Consider the following 19,001-nt stretch of genomic DNA (forward strand, 5'->3'; position numbering starts at 1 on the left):
GGGGGGAAGCACTATCTGGGCCCAGGACCTCCTGAGCGGGGAGCACCATCCCGGCCCAGGACCTTCTGGCAGGCGGGGAGGAGCAAAGGCCTACATCGATGTTCAGGTGCCTCTTGCCCAGCCCTCGTGGGCCCTCGCGGCTTGCTGCTTTCTCTCCATCAAGCACGCCGAAGAGCTGTCCTGTGCTGCCTCGGCCCTCGGCTTTCTCAGGGGTGACTGCCACTGGAGGGAGGAGAAGGCTGGGAAGGGTCCTTTCCGGGTGGGGCAGAGGGGTACGGCAGGTGTGGCCAGGGAGCCCTGGAGTCCTTGCCAGCCTCTGGTCCCCTCCATCAGGGTCCGAGCTGAGAGCCCATCCCCCAAGGAGGCACCAGGGACCTGTGAGGAGGGCGGGGCGGCCCTCACCAGGGTTAACCAGGTGCACCCTCCTGCCTCTGCCCCCCGCACCCCTGGCAGCAGTGACTTTGGAGCCCAGGGGAGGAGGCCCCCTGCAGGCCAGGACAGGGAGGTCCCTGCCCGAGGGGGGCAGGAGCACCATCCGGGCCCGGCCCAGGATGCCCCCTCTCCCCATCTACTGGGTCCAGTTTCCCCTGGACTCCAGGACCCAGGGGAAGCCTGTGTGCTGAGCGTCAGTGGGAAGCACCCAGTCGCCAAACGAGTCAAGCGCTCGTTTCTGGGCTCGTTTATTCTCTGGGAGAGGAGCTCACGCCTGTCCTGGCTTAGCACCTGCTGGCAGGTGTCCGTGCTGGTGGGAGTGGGGGACGTGCTCAGGGCCTGAGCCCCCGGCTAGGAGGGTCTCGGAGCCCCTCTGAAGGCAGCCTTGCTGGCGAGCCTCCTTATACCCCACATGATGCACATCTGATGATAACCTGTCACGCTCCACGGGCGGGCTACCCCACTGAGGATGCGGACGTGTGGCCGGGACTCTGGCCAGTCAACATTTCCCAGCTGACCGTTCCTGGCAGCCTTCTGCTGACACAGGGTGTCAGACCCAGACCTGACCCTGGATTTGCCAAATGGCTTTTATACAAAGCCTGGCCATCCCACCTGCACGCCGGCTCATGGGGATCCAGACGCATAAAAGGTCAGAGGCCCTTGTGACTCCAGCTTTTGCTCAGATCCCTAGATCCAAAACCCAAGTCCCCTAAGCCACGCAAGGAGCCCTGAGAGAAGTGTTATTTCGAAGTATATTTTAAGGCCGAACTGCCTTTCAGACCGGGGACAGTGGCACCTGCGACAGCCCCCTGGGTTGGCCCAGGTTTCAGGGACATGCCAAGGCGGGCTGTCCCGTCGCCAGGGGCTCAGCTCGCTCTGAGCGCAGTTCCTGCTCGTGCCCTAGGTCAGGCTTATCGATGAGGTTCGGGGAAGGAGACTTACCCTCTAGGGGACACTGGTCCTCCCAGAAAGGTCCCTCCTGCAGGTCCCCGCTGAGCAGCTCCTGCGACAGCAACAGGACAGCCAGATGACACAGCTCAGCAGCAGAGACCCAGGCACGAGCCCTGGGCACCCGAACCGGACGCCGGCCTCCCGGGCTGTCATATGCTCTCGGCTGAGAGATATGACCTCTCCACACCTCACTGAGCTTCAGATTTTAGAAAGCAGCCCCCACGCCCCGGGGTCATCCGGATGCAACTGCGCCGTGTCTGGAAGGTGTGGCTGCCCGTGCGCGCAGAGGCTGCTGTAGAACGCGCCCCGCGTGCCCGGGTCGAGTGGCATGGCCTTTGCCTGAGCCCGCAGCATAGCCTTTGCTGTGAGAGGACAGCCCGGCACAGGTGCCGGGCTGCCCTCCCCCTCGGCTGCCAGAGCCCAGGGCGGCGGCGGGGAGGGCGTTTGGGGCAGCCAGACGGCGTGAGAGGACCCCGTAGCCCATCTCAAGGCCAGTTACGGAAAAATGGGGAGAGATCCCTAGCACATCCCAGCGGCTTCGGCAGGAAAGCTACTGAATGGAAGTTCGGGGAGTTGCATAAATAATTCACAGAAGCAAACAACGTGGAGAAGGAAACACCAGACGTGACCGGGGAAGCCTCCTTGAATCAAAAGGGCCCCGAGATGGTGTGGAAACTGGCCACCCCAGGAACCAGCGAACCTCCCAGGGGCCTTTGTGGGGAAGTGGCGATTCTTGTCCCTGCGACTGGTGATTTCAGACAGATTCGTCCCGGTTACACAGACGCCCTTAAATCTGTGCTGCTTTGGCTAAAGAGGGGGGCAGAGAGCTTGGATTGGGACACATCAAACCCACCGCAGCCCCTGGCCAGATGTGCTGCAGGCCCTGCCCAGGGGACCCCAAGGGGCCGAATCCCAGATGGCGGGGTCCCATCAAGAAGAAGGCATAAACATCTGCCCCTCTGGGAGTCCCAGAAAGGGCTCACCTCCCACAGCAGCGCCCTCCCCAGCCCGCCAGGGTGCCCCCACCCCTGCCACAGCGGCGACAGCCTGTCCACACCCTTCGCTCCCCCCCAGAGGCCATGTCTCTTGCTGAGACCGCCCCCAGCTCAGACTCCTAAGCTCCTCGTCCTCCCTAGCAAGTGGCCCCTCACCGGACAGGCCCTGGAGGAGGCCAGGAGAACCCAGCTCCCCAGGGGAGGCCTGCCAGATGCCCCCACCGCTGCCCATGGGTGCAGAGACACTGGGAGTTTGGACGAAAAAAGTAAGCTTCCGGCCTCCCCTGAAAAGCCAGAAGGTCCAGCCACGTGTTTCCAAGGATCCCCAGGACCCTCCGCCCCTGGGGATACCCCCACACCATCCCCCACCCCTGGGGGACCCCCACGCCATCCCCCACCCCTGGGGGAACCTCGCTCAGGCATCCTTCTCCTGTGGGGGACCCCCACGCCACCAGAACTGTGGCCACGCTGGGCCAGCCACCCCATGGTGTTAGGTCTGAGAGGTCACGTGCACGTCCTGGCCGGGACCAGCTCCTATCAAGGCCATGGGGGTGTGGGGGTTTGGGGTTATGCAAACAATCCCCCCAGGAGGAGTCTACTTTTCAGATTTCGGCGTCTTTCTTGGAAACCCATTTCTCTGACTCCTGGAAATACCCTGAGGAAAACCGCTTTTCTAAGACCTCTTCCTTCTCAACCCGTTAAAGCGTGGGCTCAAAAACTGCTCTCTGTGGAATAATGCTGGGCATTCTGGAAGGATCTCATGGGTCTGCTGTAAACACAAGGCCACGGTGAGAACGTCCTGAGCACAAAGGGGAGGCTCAGCTTCCGCCTCAAAGCCAGGCTGCGACCGGAAACGGGGGGCGGGTCGGCTGGAAGGGACAGCTGTGTGTTTGCTCCCCAAGACAACGCTCTGGGCCTGCCTGAGAGACGGGTTCTCCCCCGGATGCTGGCTGTGTGTTGAGTCCAGAGGAGTGACAGCAAGGACCTGAGCACGTTCTGTTGTGACAAGAATCCAGCATCTCCACGGAGGGCTGGGCTGCTGGGACCCACGGTGAGCGGTGGGCGCGTGCCTCCCTCCACCTCGCCCCTGCCAGCTGCTGCCCTGTGAACTGCCCCTTCTTTTGTGTTAAAAACATGCAGAACTAGGGGCAGCTGGGTGGCTCAGTCGGTTGGGCGTCCGACTTGAGCTCAGGTCATGATCTCACAGCTTGTGAGTTTGAGCCCCACATCGGGCTCTGTGCCGACAGCTCGGAGCCTGGAGCCCGCTTCGGATTCTGGGTCTCCTTCTCTCTCTGCCCCTCCCCTGCTCACGTTCTGTCTCTGTTTCTCAAAAATAAATAAACGTTAAAAAACTTTTAAAAGGCAGAATGGTCCACTCAGTGCACCTCACAGCCACCTCGTGACTCCCAACCTGGAGCCCTGGAGCCTCTAGGGTCCTGGAAACACTGGCCTGTTCCTCAAGTGTAAGGTCAAGGCTGCTTCCACTTCTGAGGGGCAGGACTGGGAGACGAGGTGGGAGGGAGGTGGGATGGGGAGTCCAGGCAGGGGTGAGAGGTGGGCGAGGGTGACAGATGGGTGGGGGTAGGGAGGGAGAGGAAGACAGAGATGGGGGAGGGGAGGGAGGGACCCCGGGCAGGTGTGTTGCTGGCATTTTCCAGAACCAGATGCTCTTGGCATAACAGCCACTGGGGCTCCCCAGACCCTGAAATGCCGGGTGGCCCCTCACGACCATCTAGAAGGTGCTGTTCAAGCATCCCCACGAAGTCGGAGACAAGAGGGGTCCCTCCTCTCAGGCCCCACCGGCACGTCTGGGGCTCCCGGCCCCTCCACGGCCACACCACCTGCTCCCCGCCACCGTGGCCCAGCTCACACCAGCTCCACCCCGCGCTGGGGGCTGCCGACCAGCCAGCAGGGTTTCTGACCATCGGGGACGTGGTGACAGGAGAAGCAGGTGGCTCTACAGCAGAGCAGGGAGGGTCTTCGGGTGGCTGGACGGGAAGGAGCCCTCTCAGCCTCCAGCGTGTGGCTCCTGCCGTCGGCACCGCTGACCGGCCACGGGACTCCCAGAGACCAAGGGCCGCAGCATCAGGAGCCCCCAGGACCACCTCCCCCGGGTTAATCCCGCCGACGGGGGCCACCCTGGGTGCTGGGTGGCCGGGTGGGAGGCCAGGCAAGGAGCTGCCTACCGTGTGGCGGAAGACGGTGGAGTGACAGGGCAGATGGGGATTTGCGGGCCCAGGAGGGGAGGCCGAGGGGTGCAGGGCAGAGGCCCGGCGAGCGCTGCGGGTGGTGGGGGCCTCACGCTCGGGTTCTCGGGGTTCAGGACACGGGGCGGGATTGACATGGGGTAAGAGGTGGGGAGTCTGGGCTCAGCACGCAGACCCGGGCCTTGTGGGGAAAGGCAGAGAGCGAGGCCAAGTCAAGGGTCAAGAGTGCAGAGCCCTGGGGAGGACGAGGGCCAGGGCAGGAGGCTGCAGGGGTGGCGGGGGACAGGAGCCTCAGCCCGCGGTCCCATGAGGGCTCCTGCCTCCAAAGCTCTTTGAATGAGAAGAACCCCCACACCTGCCTGCCAGGAATCCGAGGCGGTTGGGGGTCTGGGGGCGCGTCCGCCCACACGCGCCTCGGGACCCGGGGTAGCATTGCCCCCATACTCTGTTTTGACGAGAGGAAGGCAAGAAGGCGGAGACCCGCCATCGGGTGGAGTGTGACCTCGCGGCGACCCGCCAGCGAGTCTGTCTGGATCGCCTCGGGCGGCTTTGAAGTGCACCTCTCGGTTTCCGCAGCTAAACAGTTTCAGATGTGACACGGCGGCTTCACGGGCTTGATGATCCCGACACGCGTGCTGAGGCCCAGGGGCCCCGCTCAGGACTCCGGACCCTGAGACCAAGGCTCCTGGGGAGGCGGGCGGGCTTCCCGCAGGCGGTGCAGACAGCTTCTGGTTCTTTCTTTCACAATGACAAGGCTTCCAGATCTGAGAGCGGCCTTTCCAGATTTTGTTCATCAGTGCTTCTAGGTTAGGGCTGCTTCATCAGACTTTGTAATCACCAAATCTGGAATTTATGTCTAGAAACCCGGTAATTTGGGGACCAAATTACCCGAAATAAATGTGTCTGTCTCTTCACACGTCAGCTCTCTGCTGGAACTTACTCCCCAAATGAGGTCAGACAACGAAAATGGTTCTGCTCTGTCTCATCCCCAACACGGTTTGCCATAAAATTGCTTGTTTTATTAAGAAAAGACACAGAATGCATTACATGCCCCGCTTCCCCTGGTCTCTAGAGGTTAATAGCACCCACTCCCCCCAGAAAACACCCTGAGACTTCCCCGAGGACCCCTCGCTTGGACCTTGCTGGAGAATGGTTGCCAAGCGTGTGGCGGGAATGGCTGAGAAACCACAGCACGGGGGACAGGAGCGTCAACCCAGGACACGCCGCGGAAGACGCAGCCCAGCGGCCGGCCCCAGTGCACGGGGATGTTGGGGGGAGAGGACACATACGTGTGAATATACACGTGTGGGATGGTATCTCATGTGCACACACACACGCACACACGGGTATGCACATGCACACACATGCACACACACACTTCTACCCCAGCTAATTGAGAAGGGGCCATAAATATGCTAAAATCATCCCCAGGGACGTTAGCATCCGGGAACTGTTTTCAGTCTAACACTAAATGTTAGAGAACACTTTTCTCAGCTGACCTGCAGACTCGATTTTCTTCTCCCAAACCCGCCTGCTACTGTCTCTGTCTTCAGAGTTAACGATTTATAATTTCCCAGAAAAAAGAAAATCAAGGGTGACTGACCTTCCATTTCCTGCTGCTGTCCTCTGAGCTTACTGGCCAGAGGCCAAAAACACAACACAAAGCCCCCCATCCCCTTGGGAAGCAGCTGCACCCCAGGCCAGTCCTGTGTAGACAAGGTTTAACGCACCAGGTTCAAAGTGCAGACCCAGGGGCGCCTGGGTGGCTCAGTCGGTTGAGCGGCCGACTTCCGCTCAGGTCATGATTTCACGATCCGTGAGTTCGCGCCCCGCGTCGGGCTCTGTGCTGACAGCTCAGAGCCTGGAGCCTGTTTCAGATTCTGTGTCTCCCTCTCTCTGACCCTCCCCCGTTCATGCTCTGTCTCTCTCTGTCTCAAAAATAAATAAATGTTAAAAAAATAAATAAATAAAGTGCAGACCCAGAAGCCGGCTCCCCTCTGTCTGAATCTTCCCCGGGAACCCTGACTTCTCCCGTTCTTTCATTTGTATTAAAGCCTTATGTTTCCATTTCACCGGAAGACTAATCCCAAAGCTGGAAAAGAACCCATGGATTTTAGGTCTCTCTTGTTTGTTTTTTACTTTAGAAGGTGCCGTCTGTTCTGTGAAGTCCGTGTGCTGAGCAGAGAACGGGCTGGGAGTGTTGAAGGGCTCCTATCTGGTTCCGGCACACGACCCTGAGGACTGAGCTACTCTGGGGGAGGTGATACGCACTGTTTCTTCCTCTGGAACCTTCTTGCTCACGTCACGTGCAAACACAGCCCATGAACGGCAGGGACGGACGGCCCCCCCCCAGCCTCTGGGGAGACCCCTGAGCTCAGAGGGAGCAGCTCGTGCCGGCCATGCCCCTCCTGTGCCCGCACCCCTCCCACCTTCAAGGAGGCCTGCACACGTCTTCGTTAAGCAACGATCTGGAGTCAGAACCGGGAACTGCAAGGGCAAAGGACGAGCCCCGAGTGCAGGACACACGCTTGCCGGGCCGTTGGTCAGGTGACACAGCGCGGTGGTTCCCAGGATGACGACGGGATCCGCACAGTCGCCTGGTCACACTGCCCTCTGGCCCGGGACTCACCCCACCCGGTGTCCCCCCCCCATGCCCCACTGTCTGACTCCCGCAGCCCGTGAGCAGCGCGGGGCCCGCCTGGGTTGGGTCCCGGCTGCACGGCTCTACGCAGCGCGACACCGGGCAATCCCCTAACCCTACCGTGCCTCGGTTTCCCCTCTGCGGAAGGGGGAAATGACTGTTGTGACGGGCGGTCCTGACCCTGCCGCTGCAGTGAACGGGTCGCGTCCAGAGTTCGTAGGCGAGGCCTGCAGGTGTCGGCAGGGGCTGCAAGGCCCCCCCTGCCCTCCCGCCACGAGACTGAAAGATGTGTTTGCTCTGCCTGCCTTAACATTTCTCTCCTTGTTGTTGGTTTTCAGCAATTGGATTGTCAGACATCCTGGCACAGTTTTCTTCGTTTGCCTGAAGGCACGGAGCACCTTCGGTCTGTGGTTTAGAGTTTTTATTACGTTTGAAAATCTGGGGCCGTATTTCCTCAGATCCTTGCCGCTCTCCTCCTTCTACGCTCTCTAGGCGCGTCGGACCAGGACGGGGTCCCGCAGCCCCGGCGCTCTGCGCACACGGCCGTGCAGGCCCCTCTCTGTGCTCCGTCCTGGCCCACGTCTACGGTGCCGCTGGCCGGGCGCTAGCCTCCCGTGCGGAGAGGTCACTGACGCTGCCCGCCACTGCGCGCTGCTCACTGGGACACTGCTCCCGTCTAGAACGTGCGTCCGCACTTCCCACCTCCCGTGACGTTTCCTCTACCTTCGTGAACACGTGAGACGTATTACCGTTTTCGCGTCTTCTGGGCTGTTTCTCAGCCCTGTTATGGCTCAGTCTGTGCCGATGGATTTTCTTCAGGTCACGGTCATGAGGTCTCGATCGTTCACAAGACCGAGCAATGTCGATCGCACGCTGCGGGTCGGGCTGGATTCTGTGGGGGCACAGCGCTGTTCTGTCACGCCGTGCCGTCCCCCGACGGCCCAGCCCGGGTGCGCTGCCGAGGGGACCTGACTTCCCACACCTGTCTGGACCCCACAAGCCGCCTACACGCTCCTGGCGGCTCCTCCCAGCTTCTCACCTGTGCAGGTCGGCCCCCACCTGGACCCGCGGGGACCCCCTGCCCCCGCTCTCCGGGTGGCCCCTCCTCTGCCGGTGTCCCCGCTCCCTCCTTCTACGCTGTGACCCGGAAACCAGCTCCTGCTCCCCGTGCCTCCCAGGGGTCACCGCCCCGTGCTGCGTCGTCTGACGGTCGCTGTGTTCCGTGCCCCGTGCAGTCTCCCTGCTGTGTGAGGCAGGACGGCAAATGCAGTCCCTCCATTGTGACATCGGTTTCCGGGCAGCTGGGTCAGCGCCTCCGGCCAGCCCAGTCCCCGGGCCTGCGCGGCCCTCAGCTCGACGCGAGTGGAATCTCGCCCTGGTGCCTCCCCTCAGCCCAGCCACTCGCCGTCTTCGCTCCTCGTCTCTAGGGAGAGAGGGCAGCCCCTGTTCCCAACTTCAATTTGCCCTCGTTTTAGGAGGCTCTCCCTCATCCCGTGAGGCACGGGGCACATCACTCCCCTGGTGCACTCCCCCGTTTCCACATTTATGTGTCGAGAACGTGTTGCACACCGCACAAGGTAAACCACAGAAACGCTAGTGCTAATGGTCTGATAGGCCTTCTTTCGTCTAAGAGGATTCTTGACAATTTCAAAAGCCAAGCCCCCGACACACACACACGTGAGCAGGGCGTATACACCCGTATCGCACTCTCACACTGATCTGGCTGACGACTCCTTGAAACACACGAAAACCGCCGTGACCCACCCCAGCCGCGGAGGGAGGGGACACGGAGTTGGCTGCACCCCAAATGCAGCCTCCCGGGGCTGTGCTGTCCACGTGGCAGCCACGGCCACGGCCACGTGGCCATTTAAATTTCAACGTATTCAAATGGAACCACATTAGAAACCCATTTCTCTGTTGCACCAGCCACATTTCAAGCATGAGGGTGACCCCTGTGGGCAGTGTGGGTACATCCAGTCCAGTGCTACTGGACGGCGCCTAGTCCCATGCCCCCACCTACAGATGGAGAAACTGAGGCCTGGAGACGTGTGCAGGCTCCCCAGGCCACAGGGAGAGCCAGCTGGACCCTGGCCCGCCCGGCCATCCTGCCTCGCCAAGGCCTCAGTGAGCGGCTTTAGGCCAGGACTGAAAGTGGGGCCCACTTTGCACATCCGGAGGCCCTGACCTCTGACCTACTGCATCGTGGCTAGGAGTCGACCGCTGTCGGCCGTGACCCTGACCTCGGTGCCCTCGGCAGAGCGGCTGTCTAGGCCCGGGCCCCACCCTGCTCCCAAATTCAGCCTCCAGGCAAGGGCTGTCAAGGGCACTGTGCCCCCACGCTGGATGCCCCGGAGGCAGGCAGAGGGAGGACAGCGGGTGCCCAGCCCCTCTCCTCCTGTGCTGTGGTTCAAGTCCCGGGTCTGAACCCGGTGTCTGGATGTTTTGGGTCACACTGTGGAGGGCGTTCTGCAGAATGAGAAGGCGGGTGCCAGCAGGTGCCAGACAGAGAGGGGTCCCGGGCCCCATGAGGAAGGCCGCTGCACGGGCAGCAGAGGGCAGAAAGGGTGTGTGCAGGGTGGCCCCTGCCCTGCAGGACATCTTGGGACAGCCCCTCAGGGGACCGGGTCTGGGCCTCCACTCGGGCACTCGGTCGGAGAAAAGCTGCAACCTCCACAGCCAGCCTATGAAGGTGCCTGGAGAGAACGCTCGTGTCTCTGGCAGCGTGCACCGAGCCACGTCTACCCCTTCCACCCCATGCCCGCGGGACCATGGGGTCCAGGCTCCACCCACACCCCAGCCCCCGCCGCACGGCGCACACGCCGGGGGTGGGAGCCCACACCCCGAACGGTGCACACGCAGGAGGGGGGAGAGCCTATGTGCCAGCGGAGTGTGCTGTGGGCCTGAGCGTGAGAGAGCCCGCAGCAGAGGGTCCTGGCCGTCCCCCGCCAAGGAAAGAGGCTCCCGAGTGCAGATAAGCAAACAGGTTTGCCAAAGAGCCAATAACACTGATGCACGGCTACCGAGGTGTTTCGAAGCCTGACTGGTGACACGCATGCCTCCTCTGGGGGCACAGCAGACAGCCGGCCTGTGCGCCTCGTCACTGCCGAGGTCCCCACGTGACGGCAAGCCGAACTATGCTCCCAGTTCTCTGTCCCCCCTCGGCGTGACCAGCTCTCTGACCGCCCCCCTGGCCCCGTGACACAACAGACCTGTCACTCGTCTTGGTGGCCATCTCACGCTGCCACAACAGGTCCTCGTGGGGTTCCACGGGAAGGACGTGTCGACGCTCATGTGGAAGACAGACACGCTCAGGCGTGACCTGGGGCGTGACCTGGGGCGTGACCTGGACCGGTCCAGGCCCTGCCTGGTGGCTGTCTCCTTACAAGGAGCAAGAAGGGGGCAGTTAGCCACCAAGAGCCCTGGACAGACATATGGACGGACGGACCGCTGGCTCGTGTCCTCCTGCAGAGCGGCTTTTGTCTGGGCCTCTCGTGGGGCTGGCTTCCAGCGCTCTTCCCCATTTCCTGGGAATCCCTCCAAGCAACGATCGCTGCATTGAGATCTTTCTGGAAACCCTGTTCTATGCCCAGAAAACAACTCCAGGACCCAGGCAAGTGAAGGCCAGTCCTGAAGCACCCCCCACCCCCACCCCAGAGCACACAGATCACTCTATGCCTGTGTGCTTCCACTGGATGAGGTCTGCAGACCGGGAGGGGCCCGGGAGCTTCCGTGGCTCAGCCTGCCCAGAGGGGCCTGTGGCCAAGCACAGAGAAGGAGCAGGTCTGCAGAGGCACAGGTTGAGACAGCAGGTGCCCGTCCTCCCAGGAGGGGCCCCAGGGCCTGGTGAGCGCAGGGCAGGCTGGAGTGCAGAGGGTACCTGGGGGGACACAGGGATACAGGGCCCACAGAACCTCAGAAGCCCAGCTGGGCCGAGGGGCACTCAGATGTCCGCGGGCAGGGCTGAGCCAGAAGCCACACTGGGGCGGTGGGAGGCCAGGCAGGGGGGTCCACGACCACAAAAGACCCGGCTACACTTGGACTCCTGGGAGCGTGGGGAGGCTCCTGTGCAGGGGTGCGGGCACCTGGCTGAGCAGGCAGCAAGGGGGCAGAGGCTGAGTGGGAAGCCGGGGCCTGCAGGGGTATGCGTGGCAAGGACACAAGGGTCTCAGCCTGGTGGAGACCAAGGCTGGTGGAACTGTTGAGTGACAGGGAGACGACAAGGGCCCAGGGTGGCCAGCCAGTCGTCCTGCATAGATGAGGGCGTGGGCACAGGGCTGGGGAGACACCTCAGGAGTTTAGGCCCAGCACAGCCCTGTGGGACAAGGCCGGCAGGCAGTTGGACAGATGCTCCTGGGCCGGGCAAGGTTGATGGACACTCCTGACATGTAGCTACCAGGGGGCAGGAAGAGACCCCGAGGAGCAAGAGTGGACGGGCCCCGGGACGGGGTGCAGGTCACCCAGGCCAGGAGCCCAGAGGATGGGGCTGTGGGCACCGTCCTGCTCCCAACACTGAGCGTGAAACCCTGACCTCACCAGCAGGAGGCGAAGAACGTGCCAGAGTCCCACAGCCAATGGGCAGCGAACCATCGGGTCTGGAGAGAGGTCAGCACCACCTGAAACCTTCCCACGACAGCCTGGGCTGTCCACACAGTGGGCAGGGAGCTGGCGCAGGTCGGACTGCCTTCAGAGGGAGGCTTCAGGCTGGGGCTGTGGGCTGGGGGCTGCAGGTTGGGGACTGCAGGCTGGGGCTGGGGGCTGGGGGCTGGGGGCTGAGGGCTGGGGGCTGTGGGCTGGGGGCTGAGGGCTGGGGACTGGGGGCTGGGGGCTGAGGGCTGGGGGCTGGGGGCTGAGGGCTGGGGGCTGGGGGCTGGGGGCTGAGGGCTAGGGGCTGGGGACTGGGGACTGCGGGCTGGGGGCTGAGGGCTGCAGGCCAGAGTGTGTGGAGAGGAGGGTGAGCTTTGGGGAGCACAGTGGAAGGTGCTGGAAGGAGGGCTGGCTGTCCAGGCCTCAGATGACAGAGAAGGAAGGACTGAGGGGCTGCTTGCAGGGGTCCCTCTGGAGGGTCAGGCTGAGGCAGAGAGAAGGTAAGGAGAGCCACACTGGGCCTCCCCTGCCCCTGAGCTCCTGCAAGAGGCCAAGTCCCAGAAGGACACAGGCTTGGGACCCGAGACCCACGGTTACAGGCAGGCCCAGGTCTGGGGAGGGTCCTGCCATCACGGCGGGGGCTCGGGGACGAAGTCTGGTGGCCTCACCTTCCCGACGGCAGGGAGGGCTACTGAGTCCTGGCCGTGCTCGGAATCCGAGTCCTCCGAGAAGCTTTAGCGGCCGCGCTAACATAATGTCCAGGGTCAGTTTTGGTGTTAAAGCTGGTATGTGGCTTCCCTTCTCTGATTCAGACCGAGTTATACTCTCCTCGGAGGACATCGCAGAATGAAAGGAAAACAGATCCTTCCAGTTCCGGCTGCTATGGGCTGCCCAGCGCCGCGGGCAAACTCCAGCTAGCAGAGCAGGCGGGACAGAAGGGACCCAGTGTGACTGGAGCGGAGACAAAGGCTGCCGGCGGGGCCCCGAGGCTGCAGGGGTAGCACAGGACACAGGTGGGGTCCCTGTGAGGACCTGCGTCCTGTCTTAGCCGGGCTTCTCAGCAGAGGGGCAGCCCCCGCGAGGGTCCGGACACAAGCCAGCTCTCCGTTCCGACAGGTCACCGTCACACACGGTGGAGCGTCCAGAACGATGGCTCTGGCCTCTCGTGGAAATTGGACGGTATGGCTCTCCCGTTGAAGGCGAGTGACCCCACGCTCCGGGTACCTGCACCTGGGGTCAAGTTGTACAAATGGGGCAGCACTGAGCCTCTGAAGGCCCATGGTCTCCCTGGGGAGCACCAGCCCAGCCCCTGGGAGGGCCTGAAGGTTCCAGGCAGGGGTCTTAAAAGCCTCCAAAAAGGTGACGTGTGAGTAGACAACTGAAGGCGGGGAGGCGGGGGGCCGAGCTGTGGGGATGGGCTTCCAGGCAGAGGGCAGCATGTGCAAAGGCCCTAGGGCAGGACCAGGGAGGAGGCAGGGGCAGAGCGGGTGCCCCTGAGCAAGGTCAGAGGTGAGACGCAGGGAGGGGTGTCAGCCTCTCAGATCTTCCTCCCTGAGGAGGTGCTGGCATCAGCCCTGTGTCCCCAAAGCCCCTTCAGCTCCGAGGTGGAGGGCGGGTCGCAGATGTGTGTGGGCGGCGGGGCGTGGGGAGCAGGTCACAGCAGAGGCGGGGAGAAATGGCTGATGCTAACCCTCAACATCAACAGCCTGAGCTGACAGGTTTCCCGAGGAACAGGGTGAAGGTGGGACAGGCGGGGGGACGGGGCCTGCTCGCTGGCATGGAGAGAAGGAGGAGCCTGCGTCCTGCGGGTGGTCTGGCTGGAGAGTGTCCTTGCCACCTGGGGACGCTGGTGCCTGTGGATGCATAGCGCCCTCAGGGTCTGCCCGGCCCAGGGGCTTGCTGGCCTGCGGGGGGTTCCTGAGGTCTCCCTCCTCCAGCTACAGCTCCACACCCCTGACTTGGCCCCAAGTCAACGCCAGCTGCTCCGGGTGCAAAGCGATTATGTCACCATCCCTTTAACAGACCCCCCGGGAGGGCCCACCTGCCAGCCGCCCTCCCTTCCAGGCTGGCCGCAGAAGAACCTAAAGCTGACCCAGATGGGGCCAACCAGGGATCTGGGGAGCGCGACTCCTGTGCCTCAGCAGCCGAGAGCTTGTCTTGACACCAGAGGCCTGTCTGCGTGCGCCCAGCACTGCTCAGTGTTCCTGCTCAGAGAACGCGAGTCTAGAGGTTCGTTCTGGGATCAGCAAATCCCGAAACAGCTATTCAGCTGTGGCTCAGTGTGGACGCTCTCGGGTCGGCCTCAGAACAAGGGCCTCCGCTGACGCGGTAGTGTGAAGGCCGCACCAGCCTCGACGGGAAGCTTTGCTACCCACGGCTGCTGCTAGTCCCTTTTAGGCCAATGAGGAAAGCAGCGCGTTCCAACCTGGCACGTCGTGGAGCTGTACCGGGTGGAACGGTGCCTCCCGGAACCCGCGTCTCCCTGGAACCTCGGATCGAGACCTTATTGGAGAACACGGTCTTTGCACATGTCGTCTGTTAAGATGGGGTCGTGCTGGATCTGGGCAGACTCTAACCAGTGGCTGGTGTCCTTGTAGGAAGAGGAGGGGACGCACAGAGACACGGGAAGAGGCCACGTATGGACCTGGGAAGGGATGGGGCTGTTGCGGCCACAAGCCCAGGGACACCGGCTGCCCCCGGAGCTGGAGGAGACCAGGAAGGACCGTCCCGCAGAGCCATCAGGGAGGCACAGCGCTGCTGACAGCCTGGTTTCGGACTCCCCCCCTCCCACCCCGAACCAGCACAGAATAAATGTCCGCGGTTTTAGGCAGTTTGATACAGCAGCCAATACGGGTAGCCCGAGGCTGCTTTTTTATATGATTGTTTTAAAATACTTAATTCTAGGGTGCCTGGGCGGCTCAGACGGTTGAGCTTCTGACTCTTGGTTTCGACTCAGGCCATGACCCCACAGCTTGTGGGATCGAGCCCCAAGTGGGCTCTGTGCTGACAGCGCGGACCCTGATTGGGATTCTCTCTCTCTGCCCCTCCCTGCTCACTCGCTCGCTCCTTCTCAAAAATAAATAAGCAGACTTCAAAAAATAAAATAAATAAAAGAAAATACTTCATTCTAAGGCATTCCCAGCACGTGCTTACATTGATCAGCTATCAATCGACTCCGGAAAGATGTGGAACCCGGAGCCCGGTGCCCACATAAGACCGGGGGTCCAGCTTCCTTCAGGAAGAACCACCCACACCCTCCTGCTGGGGTCAGGGGCTGATCTGCTCCAAACTTCACCTGGGGACCCAGGGACCCCACAGCAGTGGGCTGGCCCCTCCTGGGTTAAGCACACACATGTGGGCGTCCCCAAGGACCAAGAGGATGCCGCACCCCGAGACGGTCAGGGCCCGCTGGGCCTCCCCACAGGCCAGCGGGCCTCCAGCAGGCCTGAGAGAAAAGGAACAGGAGAGGGAGTGGGGGAGAAGGGGGCACAGGAGGGGCCGAGGGAGGTTTCCCTGAGAAGAGCGGGGGTAGCCGGGCCCCTCAGATGCTTACATGGGAGCCCATGAGTGCAGGGGAAGGAAATCGGTGCTCGGACGTGGGTGTGTTCACCTCACACTCCTCTCTGGGCCCCAGACCCTGTCCCCGGCTGGCACCGGCTGGCACCGGCTGGCCCATCCGGCGGCCCCATGGCTCCACACGGCAGCATGGACACTTGGGGTTGACACTCGGGGCTTTGCTCGGCAGCGAGACGGGCGTGTGGCCTGCGGGCCGCTGTGGGTCCTGCCTTCACTTCGTGCGGAGACCCCGGCACGGCGCTCCCAGCGCGGGGACCACCCTGGTGCTTCTCTGAAGCTCCCCGAGGGCGCCTGTGGATGAGGAGGCTCCACGCTCCCTCAAGCCGCCGCCCATGAGGACACTAGCCGTCACAAGCCCACCTGTCCCCGGGGCGGGCGGCCACACCTGCCATGTCTCCCGCAGCTTGCTGGGAGCTTCTCGGGAGACCAGCAGCCCCGGGAAGTGCCTCTGCGACCACGGTCCGGCACGGGGGACAGGCTCTGCCAGCCAGACCCCGGCCCCCCGTGGCCAACACGGAGGGGTCCTCTGCCCTGGCCCCCGGCCTCGCCTGGTCCTCACCTGCCGCCCCGAGGCTGTCCCCACCTGGAACCACCACCCTGCCGCCCGAAGGCTGTGCCCCCGCTTTAGAAACAGCACCGTCAAGTGCTTCTGGTGCTGCTGCCCTCGTTCCTCATAACGCCCTGCATGTACGACCCGCGGGACCCCCTTCCGGGGTCCTCTGGGCGGCACTTGCCAGCACCCCCACGTCACGCGGCACAGCCTGGCTCCACGGGGGGCACTTGGCAGAGGAGACAGGTCCTGCCAATGTCAAACCGTAGTGTCTCCCAGAAGCAACAAGGAAGACCATTCCAGACCTGGACACAGGTGGTTCAGCTGCCTAGAAAATGCTAATATTTACAAGAGTGTTTTAGACATGTGCTAAGTAGGCACCTGGGGCCAGCATGGTGCACGGACGTTAAATGGGGGAAAACCGACCTCATTTCCTTTATTTTGGGGGAAGAGGGGGACAGGTGACAGGAGGCGGGCACACACTTAATTTCCACCAGGTGGTTCGCCACAGTTCTGGTGACCACACAGGGCAGCTCGGTCGGCATGGAACCACTGACCAACTGCAGAAAAGGCGCGTGTCCCCCCGGAGCGCGCTGAACACTCCAGCTGGCCTTCCCCGGGCACCCCTGGGGGGCAGGGCCGTGACCAGAGCTGGACGGCGCAGAGCAGAAGGGAGCAGGACGCCAAGCCGTAAACAGGAGGAACGGAGGACCCGACCCCCAAATGTCTCTGACGAGCAGTTTCCAGGGTCCGAGCCCGTGCTGGGCAAGAGCCGCCCAGGCTGCGTTCAGGGACGTGGTGGCCGCAAGGACACCAGTGCTGGAGTGAGGTACACCTGGGCCAGCGGGTCAACCTGAGGCTGGTGCCAAAGGCTCACATCCCCGCGGCCAAATGAGGGAGACACAGTAGAAGCCACGCTGTTGTTTCAAAGCTAAAACGTCCTTCGGGTCATTCTGCTCTTCCTGTATCCTGGTGTCGAGACACCTGCTTGTACCAATCAGCTTGGGCGACTCGAACAGCACACTCTGGGGGCTTGTAAAGACACTCAGTCCTCACACTTTGGACACCGGAACCCCAAGGTCGAGGTGGCGGCAGGTTCCGTGTCTGGTGGGGCCTCTCTCTGATCCTTAGATGGTGTTTCCTCGGGTGTCCTCCCACAGCAGATGGGACAGGGACCTACCTCTGTGGGGCCACTTCTAAGGGACTAACGCTGTCACAGGCACTCTGTCCACGTGACCTGACAAAGCCCCACCGCCTGACGCCATCACCCCAGGGCCAAGCTTCAACAAACAGACTTCGGAGGAACGCAAACATTCAGATCACAGCGGAGCCTAGAGGGCCCTTCCGGGACCCGTGGGCCTGGCAGGCCCTTCCGGAACCCGTTGTCCTGGAGGGCCACCCCGGGACCCGTGGGCCTGGAGGGCCATTCCAGTCCCAGTCCCGTGTTTCGTCGGCAACAGCGTGTTCTCTGCAAGCCCCGTGGCCCAGCAGAAGCAGGCCGCGTGGTGCTGGGACTGCCCCGTGTGTCACTGCCACGTTCCCAACGAGTGAGTGCGCTCGCCCAGAGACCTCCTGAGTGCACAGAGCCAGGCCCTGCGCCCACGCCCCCAGGCCTGACCTCGATGTGAAGTTACGGGCAGGTGACGTTTGACTGACCACATGCGGGGCGGCCGAGCCTTGACGAGGCCCCAGCCCCTTACTGGCACCTCTCTGACGAGGGAAAAAGGCAGAAACCAGCAGTGCTGTCTGGTCCCCTGCACGGAGGGGCACACGTCCATCCAGCGTTATTACGAGGTACCAGAAAATGCCCTCAGGTGCATTCCCTACTTCACGGCACTCCCAGAGAGCACAAACGTGACTCCAGGGTGTCTCCTTTTCAGGACACATCTGAGCCCTTTCTCAGGACCCCGCTGCACAAGTGTCTAAACAGACGTGGAATTTTTATTTAGCAACAGCCAGAAGAACGTCCTTCAAATAAGGGAGCTGATGCACTCTGCCTGCCGTGGACTTTGGGGGTGTGGGGGCAGGCAGGACAGGGGCAGGGGCCTCGGCCACCTGGGGTGGCCCTCTACAGGGACCCAGTTCACGCCGATGCTGGGACCACCTTCTCCTGCAAACTCCAAACTGTGGGTCTACTTTACTCAAGGTCCCCCCGGTACCCCAGGCAGGGACAGTTGTCTGCTTCTAGACCCAACGCCTTTCAAACCCACTCTGCCCGACGTCTGGGTCTTGAGCCCACAGTCGGGGGCCCCTGGCTGTCGCATCTGGAGCCTGGCTTTCCCATGAGCCTCCCTGCAGGCCAGTGGCCACCCGCCCCACAGACGGGAGGGGCGGTGGTCTCAAACCCCAGTGCAAGCCATTGACCCTAAAGCACCTTGATGCCCGGCCCCCGCCCCCGCCCCCGACGCCTCCAGCTGGGATCCTGAGGCCCTGCTGCCACAAGACCCCAGCCCGGGACTCAGAGGCTGGGCAGGGACGGGCTCTGGGCCCAGCTGGGGTCACCCCGGCGGCGGGCCACCTCGCAGGTCCGGACCAGGGGTCACAACTCTGGCGCCCGCTCCCCGGCCCGCGCCTACCTGCTTGCCGGCCGACGCGCCGCTCTGCCTCCTCAGCCCCTTTGTGGCCACTCGCGTACGCGGACACCGCGAAGCTGTCCCCTGCGGCCGCGCGAGCGGCCGCGCGGGAAACGAGGCACCGAGGAAGAAGGAGACGCGCGTCAGCCCCTGAGCCCCGAGCCCCGAGCCGGGTCCCCGCCCGGCGCGCCCACCCCATCCCCGCGCGCCCCGGGGCTCGGGGCTCAGGGGCTGGGGTCGGGGTGGCGGGTGGGTGGGACCTGCGCGCTCCCGGAGCCCCCGCGGCGGCGTCCCCGCACCCCGCGGGCTCTGGGCTCGGGGTCCCGGCCGGCGGTAGCCGCGCGCGCTCACCTTCGGGGCTCTCTCTCTGGGGCGCTGCGGCGCGGCCGGGGCGCGGGGGGCCGCGGGGGGCCGGTGAGTGGCCTCGCTCGCCGCGCTTGGACTGACACTTCCCCATGCCGCCCGGGGCCCCGCGCTCAGGGGCGGGGCGGG

The 19,001-nt window shown here is 63.0% G+C and overlaps 1 protein-coding gene across 1 annotated transcript in view; it reads right to left on the reverse strand.

Annotated features, from left to right (window-relative positions):
- NKD2 (NKD inhibitor of WNT signaling pathway 2) overlaps positions 1-18,966 on the reverse strand; it is a 22,133-nt gene extending 3,167 nt beyond the window's left edge. Inside the window, 9 exon segments of the mRNA XM_049648932.1 lie at positions 95-222; positions 1,375-1,435; positions 1,609-1,745; positions 2,535-2,623; positions 15,163-15,255; positions 15,602-15,834; positions 15,946-16,067; positions 18,513-18,593; positions 18,861-18,966. Of these exon segments, the coding sequence (XP_049504889.1) occupies positions 95-222; positions 1,375-1,435; positions 1,609-1,745; positions 2,535-2,623; positions 15,163-15,255; positions 15,602-15,834; positions 15,946-16,067; positions 18,513-18,593; positions 18,861-18,966 (1,050 nt within the window).
- Positions 18,967-19,001: the final 35 nt, after the last annotated feature.

Source organism: Panthera uncia (assembly GCF_023721935.1).
Source record: "Panthera uncia isolate 11264 chromosome A1 unlocalized genomic scaffold, Puncia_PCG_1.0 HiC_scaffold_17, whole genome shotgun sequence".
Lineage (NCBI taxonomy): Eukaryota > Metazoa > Chordata > Mammalia > Carnivora > Felidae > Panthera > Panthera uncia.